The sequence below is a fragment of the Syzygium oleosum genome, unplaced genomic scaffold (genome assembly GCF_021117445.2).
Source record: "Syzygium oleosum isolate NSW1041296 unplaced genomic scaffold, Sole_v2.1 Sole_v2.17, whole genome shotgun sequence".
NCBI classification, from domain to species: Eukaryota; Viridiplantae; Streptophyta; class Magnoliopsida; order Myrtales; family Myrtaceae; genus Syzygium; species Syzygium oleosum.
In genome coordinates this window covers 982,786-990,416 of record NW_026607501.1, presented here as the reverse complement: position 1 = coordinate 990,416, position 7,631 = coordinate 982,786, and the positions used below count along the sequence as shown (strand labels likewise).

The 7,631-nt window shown below is 40.3% G+C and overlaps 1 protein-coding gene across 2 annotated transcripts; it reads left to right on the top strand.

Annotated features, from left to right (window-relative positions):
* Positions 1-267: 267 nt before the first annotated feature.
* LOC115664912 (vacuole membrane protein KMS1-like) lies at positions 268-7,214 on the top strand. Of its 2 annotated transcripts, none has more exons than XM_030586785.2 (8): positions 268-534; positions 2,088-2,299; positions 2,807-2,885; positions 4,473-4,772; positions 5,278-5,435; positions 5,994-6,110; positions 6,378-6,557; positions 6,666-7,214. In XM_030586785.2, exons 1-8 carry the CDS (start codon positions 480-482, stop codon positions 6,840-6,842), a joined length of 1,278 nt encoding a protein of 425 aa, XP_030442645.2. In that variant the 5' UTR covers positions 268-479; the 3' UTR covers positions 6,843-7,214. The 2 variants fall into 2 exon arrangements, with proteins under 2 accessions (XP_030442645.2, XP_030442646.2); XM_030586786.2 differs by lacking the exon at positions 268-534 and adding an exon at positions 1,459-1,555.
* Positions 7,215-7,631: the final 417 nt, after the last annotated feature.

Below are 7,631 nucleotides of genomic sequence, written 5' to 3'. Positions count from 1 at the left end.
AAACAATGAAAACATGTTTCGAGAGAAAAAAAAAAAAAAACGAGAACCAAATCTCGAGACCTCGGGGACGGAAATTCGGGGCGTTTCCTGTAAATAACAGAAAACGGAAAGACATCGAAAGTCAAAAAAAAAAGGAAAAAAAAAAAGGAAACAGAGAAAACCAGGAACAAAAAGAAGAAATCCTACAAATATTCGGATTCTCCATCAGCAGCAGATCTTCTTCGCTCGCCTCCTCCTCCTCCTCCTCTTCTCCGCACGCCTCCGCTTCCCTTCCCTTCCCTTCCCGTTCCTTTCCGAGACACCCGAATCGCCGCCGCCTTCAGTTGCAGGCTCCCCTCCCTTATTGCTTGATTTCGCGGCGGCGGCGGCGGCGGCGGCGGGACCGGTGAATCGGCAGGAAGGCGGGCACGGTCCGATCGAATTCGAATGAGAGCGAGGCCCTGATCGCGGCGTGCGCGGGGGGGGGGGGGGGAGGCGGAATGGGGTCCGGCAGGGGAGGCGCGTCGTCCGAACGCATGGATTCGTCTGTCGCGGGCAAGCTTCCGTTTTTTTTTCTTCTTCTTACAATGTTGTTCGTTTACGTTGCGCTCCTTCCGCTTTCTGATTCGCGTTCTTCTTTCGTTTGCCGAATCCTCGGGTGGGTTTGTTTGTTTGTTCTTTTTTGGTTTTTTTATGCGGGAGCGCTGAATTGAGTCTGTGAGCTCGGAAAGAAAGCTAGCGATCGAGCGTTTCTGGATCTCCCGTAGAGATTGGGAATGAATCCGCTGATGGGTCGATCGATTTTTATTGGTTAAGCGGTGCTTTTCGTGGAATATTAACGTGGGTTTGATTGGTCGCGATCTGTCGTCTTGGATTTGGGTACGCCGAGCATGTTTTGCTGAGATGAAACGGAGTTTCGGGTTGCGTCTTGTTCCCTCCGGATTATACAGCTGACCTAACTTTTGGGCAGGCTGTGTAATTGGATATTTTCGTAATTGGGTATGGGTATTAGCTATGGATTATGGGAAACACGCTCTATCACCGTGCACTTGTTATTAACCTTGTTGCGTAAGTCTTGTCATTTGTGAGTGGTGTCTTGTGAAATCTTTGGATCGGGTGCGAGAGGGATGGGTGTCATTGATTTTGCGGCGTTTGTTTCTCGCTTTGGAAGTTTTTAGTTTGCGTAGAGTCCAGTGTTTGTATAGTCTTTGGAGGCAGTTCTGTAAATAAAAAAAAGAATTCAGAATAAAAAGCTAGCGTTGCTCTCATTGCAGCTGGAGCAAGAGCAAAATTTGAAGGTAGTGCATAAAAGTAATGTGCGAATCACAGGATGGTTGGGTGGGAGAATATGACTTAGCGATAGAGGGTCAATGGAGGCCTACGAAGACATGTGAAAGGTTATCATTTTCACCCAGAGGAGTTATTGACTTCTAGTCTTTGTAGGTCTGGAAGGGAGAAGACAAACTATTGAACTCGTTGAACCGGTTATCACTGTTGATTGATTGATTGTAACAAGTAAAGTAGATGGTGAGAGATCAAATGCGAATTCTTTGGGCTGTAGTTTGTTTTGGATCAGGTCAGTGTTGATCAAACTTTGTAGTAAATTGAAATCCTTGTGGGGAAGTTTTGTGTTTCCTAAATTACACAGGTCGTGCACTTCTTTTTCCTTTCTTTACTTTTTTGGAAATAACTGATGATACATTATTCAGTGCTTCCATTAGTCGTGCTTCCAAAGCTAATAAGGTGTTTGAGAAGATTATACATTCGGGAAACAAAAAGAAAAGGGCATTTTAGAAAAAAGTTTGATTGAGCAATAAATCAAGCAACTAAAGTGCAAAAAAGCCATGCAGTTTTTTTTTCTTTGACTAGACTTACAATTGGAAGTTCTAGCAAAAATATTAGCTTATGATAGTGAATATTGTCTGTGCAGTTGGATAGGATGTTTGTAGATCTTTTTTTCCCTCAAAATTCTCTTAATGTGAAGTTTTGAAGCTCCTTGTTCTTTCATTGCATGAATACTGGAATAATGTTACTTTAAAATATCCTATGCTCTAACATGTTAAACTGTGATTCCTCCCAAATTAAAATAAGAATGGTACTTTTTTCAGGACTCCAGCAGAAGCATCAGCATGATCTGGAGAACTTGACACTAACAGCGCAGCCCTTCAAAACGTTTAAGTTCTTTACTTTGGCTGTAATCCAATATGTTCAAAGATCAATGTTTTATCTTCTCAGAAGAGGCGGTTGGCTTTTGCTTTTAAGTACTGTGGCAGTGGCTCTTGGGGTTCTGCTTGTGACTTTTGATGGCCCCCATGAAAAGGTATCTCGTTGTAGTTTGTTCATCTGTGGTGTCATGTTCGTATTCGTTGTGTATCTGTTTGTCTGCTTTTGTCTGATACAGAGGCAGTAGGCTCAAACACAAAACGCCTTTGATGTGTCTCTCTTTGGGATAATACTATCATGTAGAGGTTTTATGTCTTATAATCAATTATCTGCCACGACTAGTAATTTTGGAGTTCGTTTTTAGAGTATAAATCCTGCCCATATCAGCTTTCTTCCCTCGCTACTCCTGTTTGTTTTTCTTCCCGTTTTACATTATGTAGCAGGAATTCTCCCTCATCATATTGGACCGATTTGGTAATTGCATGGCAAATTAGTAGTAGTTCTTCCTCTTCTTCTTCTTCTTGTTCTTTTCTTGTTTTTTTTGGTTGGGGGGGGATTGAAGCTTTATGAAGACCTTTTGATTTTTCCCTGATAATTACTATTGATTCTTTTTTAATATCTTGGTTGTACCTTTGTTCTGAGTTTTTCTGCTTTGTGTATGCAGCATGTCGAGGAGCTCTCTGAATATATTCAATTTGGTTTATGGTGGATAGCACTTGGTGTAGCATCTTCAATCGGTTTGGGTAAGGAAAGTTTACTTGGAGAGGATGTGTTCCGTTGCTGCTACTGGTGGCAATGGAACACATTGGGTTCCCCTTAAACACCCGAAAGAAAGCTTGTCTGACATAAAACATTGTTGCTAAGAGTCCCTGGTAAAGGAAAAGTAAACATTTGGGAAAAACAATTTTAGGTGTTTAATTTTCTCGCAGTATATGCATCAATTTATGAGAGACTGTTTCTTCTTTGTTGAAGATTTGATATCACTGTCTATTCATTGTTTAGGATTTATTTACATATTTGAGATGTGAGAGAGTTTCCTGTGTGTGTTTTCTCCCACTCTTTTTCATTTATCTTATGTTCTTCTTTGAGTGATTGATGGTGTTTTATATATTTTGTCGTTGGTGGTGGTGGCAGGGCTGGGAGAAGAGGGGGTGGGGGGTGTAGTTGTGACTTGGTATTTTTGGGTTTTAAGTCAAAGCTCATTATAGTAAGGTAGTTCCGGAAATGTTGCTAGGTGTTCTTTTGTTATTTTTTCCAAATAAGCATATCATTCTTGATACTTGGAGAGTCATGCATGCATCAGATGTGATCTGATATGAGTGATGAAGTCTCATAAAAGTTGATCCTGCTGTGGCATGTTTATGATGTATATTAGCAGTGGTCCTCAAGCATTCCTTTTAATCATCACTATAGTTGTGCATCATAATAAAAGACGCCATTGTCTTGTCTTATCTTAGATTTAAATGGATGAGAGGATGACTTCACAAGAAGTCTAAGTTCGTTATAGTAAAGATTGGAACCTATGAAGTTCCAGCTGCTTGCTTACAGAATGTTCGAGTTATCCTCTGCATCCTTGACAAAAAAATCCCAGATAACAGGAAGTGTTCTCTGAACCATTTATCCTGGACTTAAGATGGATGAGTCTGGAGATTTTTTAATAATGTGAGATGCGTGCCCTATAAAGGATCCTGCATAGCTCTATTGTTTGATTTAGAAAAGATTCTGTGTAACTCTAGGTTTGTGAGTGGTATTAACCCTTCCCATGACCTGTATTAAGATGACATGTAGTAGATACGGGTGAGACCCAAAAGAAAAGAGCAGTAGCCACAGGGCACAACTATGCCGAGGTGCCAATGTCATCTAATTAAGATTGTCGGTTCCGTTTGGTTTTCTACTAGTCAATGGTCTTACATCTCCACAAGGGCTGTATTCCGTTTCTACATTTCTTAGAGTGCGGCTGGGTTTTTTCTTGTTGAAGGTCACGTTTGTGAAGATCTGATCAAGCATTTTTTGATGGGTTATCGTGCTTTTACCTTTTTGTTTGACATCTTAAAATCAAGACTGCGGTTGTTTAGGAATGTATTTTGTAATAAAAATCACCTGTTGCTGCTTGGACACTATCTGGGCATTGCTGCCCCATTTTGTGTTGATTAGCTTCTTGAGCATTTCTACTTTGTGCCTGCTCTATTTATATAAAACATAAATGACTTGATTGTACCTCATCCTGTGGCTTGATAACTCTTATTACTAAAATCATTTCACATGTCAGACAAAGATGACTGGGGCATTTTGCCTGCTTTTCTCTGATGACTGCTTTTTTTTTTTTTCAGGATCTGGTTTGCACACTTTTGTACTATATCTTGGTCCTCATATTGCTCTGTTCACCATTAAAGCAATGCAATGTGGGAGAGTTGATCTGAAAACTGCTCCTTATGATACGATACAACTGAAAAGGGTTCCTTCTTGGCTTGACAAGGATTGCTCTGATTTTGGACCTGCTATGTTTACGCTCGTTGATGGCTTGCGGGTTCCCCTCAGCAGCATTTTACCACAGGTCCAGATAGAGGCTGTCTTGTGGGGAATTGGTACTGCACTTGGAGAGCTTCCTCCATATTTTATATCAAGGGCAGGTGTGTGGACCCATGAATGTTATAGTTCTTAAACAATATTTTACCCTACAAAGTTCTGTTTGGCTGTTTATTAAACTGGAATTGTTACCCATCCTTTGATTTGAAGCTTGTCATGCTGAAGCTCTCAACTACTTGGTGGTTACTGTTGAATGAGTAAAACCAATTTAGGAGATAGTTCATTGCGCATGCAATTGGGGACTATTCCATCACTTCTGCTTTCCAGAATTTTTCACTACTGATTGAAAGAACTGAGACCCTCTGAATTATGTAGAGAACTTACTGTTATTTTTTTTTTAAAATCTACTGAAGTATGTAAGAAATTATCCTCAGCTTGCATGAAGTGATGAAATTTCCATTATGATGATGGTATGTGTGTTATGTACCATTTGCCTTTGCTACCATAGTGTTAATCCTTTGGTTAGGTTGGCCAAATGGTAGCAGTTCTCGTGGTTAAAGTATTATTCCATAGTAGTATGGGTTCAAATAAATTTGATAATGTTTGCAGCACAGCTGTCGGGCAGCAGAATAGATCCCATGGAAGAATTGGATGTTTCCACTAGTGAAGATGGCGGATTTATAGCTCGTTACCTTCGACGAATCAAACGCTGGCTCCTCTCACACTCTCAAAACTTGAATTTTTTTACAATTTTAGTGCTTGCCTCGGTTAGTTCAACTCCTTGTCATTTCACTTTTCAAAGTTTCTCCTATTTGGATACAATCTTATTATGGAATCCGAACTATTTTAACTATCTCATTGAACTTGACACATCTGTCTTTTGTTCTAGTGGTGTATTAGGTTACTAGTTGTTGTTGTGTGACCTCATTTATTTGCATTTTGTGCAAGTAAGGTTCTCGCCATTGTGATAATTTAGCGGGGAGGGTGCATCTCTTTTCTAATGCAAATATATGACTGACATCAACAGGTTAAGTGAGGAATTGTGGTGACATTCACTAGCTAGTTTGGTAATGGGCATGTGCTTTTAGAATACTCTGGAGAATGGTCGGTGTCATGTAGGATTACCTAACCGAGATCTGTCGAAATATATAGTGAGTCTTCTTTTATTTGTTATGATCTCTACTTCTGTGGGATTTCTCCCAAGCATTGACAACTTCATCAAGCTATCTATTTGTGCGATTGCTACTCCGTCGCCTGATGTACTGACACAAGCCTCTTTTGTAAGTGACAGCTACTTAATATTGCTTGTCTGGATATTGGTTTAGGTTCCAAATCCTCTCTTTGACCTTGCTGGCATCATGTGCGGACAATTTGGGATTCCATTTTGGGAGTTTTTTCTTGCTACATTGATTGGAAAGGCTGTTATCAAAACTCACATTCAGGTGTGCGGAATCTTTTAGACTGTGCTCTTTCAGTATGTTTAATCATTCAGATGTATGCTTTCTTTAAGAACAGAACTTCCTCATTTCCTGTCTAGGATTTCTCTAGTTTTAGGCATCCTTGGCATTTTATATTGTGTCTAGATGTCTTCGTAACAATCAACTTATTAATCAGACGTAGACAATACTCGCAATGTTTCCAGATTTCATCAATGTCTTTGTGCGCTGATACTAGATGGGATATTATCTTTGATTCTTTATCTTCTGCAGACGGTTTTCATCATATCAGTTTGCAACAATCAACTTCTAAATTGGATTGAGAATGAGTTGATTTGGGCGCTTAGCTTTATCCCTGGTCTTGCTTCTATCCTTCCTAACCTCATTGCCAAACTCAGTGCTGTCAGAGATAAGTATCTCACAGCACCTCCTCCTGTGCCCTCAAATGTGAAGGTATGGCCTCTTTTTATGAAAAGATTAAGTATTCAATACTGTAGACACACACACACACACTCTCTCTCTTGCATCTTGTTGCAACTCACAGAATAGTATGCTTTCCAGGTGAAGAAATGGGATTTTTCATTTGCTTCAATATGGAACAGCATCGTATGGCTTATGCTCCTGAACTTCTTCATTAAGATAGTAACTTCGACTGCTCAAAGTTATCTGAAGAAACAGCAAGAAAAAGAGCTTGACGACTTGAAAAACAGGTTATCCACGGCCACGAATTCAAATTGATATGTCTGATGAAGCAGGTCGATGAAGCGCCACCTTTATAACCCCCTTTGCTTTTTTCCCCCTTTCTTTCCCTTATGGAACTAGATTTATTGATTTATAGTGACAGATCTTTATAGGTCACTATTTAGGTTACCCCCCCCCCCCCTCCCCGAAGATCTCCGGGAAGTAGGAGTCCTTTTTACACAGCTTGTATAGATCTAGGAACGGGACGGCCATAGGAATCCGAGGGCTCCACAATCTCCATTATATTTGGCGCAAGCATTGTTTTGGGTGGGTTTTTCCCCCCGGTCTCAACTGTTAAACATTCGGATGATGATGAAAGGTCATTATTATTCTTTCGGAATGCAAGAACCGATCATCTTTCTCTTTGCACATTCGTGCTCTCTGATTGGCACAAGAGTGGCCCGTGTGTGTATGTGGATATTTCGTCAAATCACCTTCTTAAAGTGAGTTCGATGTTACATGCCCTGCTTTAGTGGAACATGTTCAAAGGAAAATTTCCACATCAAAACAAGAAATCCTTCGTGTTCACAAACTGTTAAACATTCGGATGATGATGAAAGGTCATTATTATTCTTTCGGAATGCAAGAACCGATCATCTTTCTCTTTGCACATTCGTGCTCTCTGATTGGCACAAGAGCGACCCGTGTGTGTATGTGGATATTTCGTCAAATCACCTTCTTAAAGTGAGTTCGATGGTACATGCCCTGCTTTAGTGGAACATGTCCAAAGGAAAATTTCCACATCAAAACAAGAAATCCTTCGTGTTCACAATGATATTTTCCGTG

Coding starts and splice junctions, on each gene's coding strand:
- LOC115664912 (XM_030586785.2), top strand. CDS start 480: ATGGGGTCCGGCAGGGGAGGCGCGTCGTCCGAACGCATGGATTCGTCT. Junction 535..2,087: donor CATGGATTCGTCTGTCGCGG/GCAAGCTTCCGT, acceptor TACTTTTTTCAG/GACTCCAGCAGAAGCATCAG. Junction 6,111..6,377: donor TTATCAAAACTCACATTCAG/GTGTGCGGAATC, acceptor TATCTTCTGCAG/ACGGTTTTCATCATATCAGT.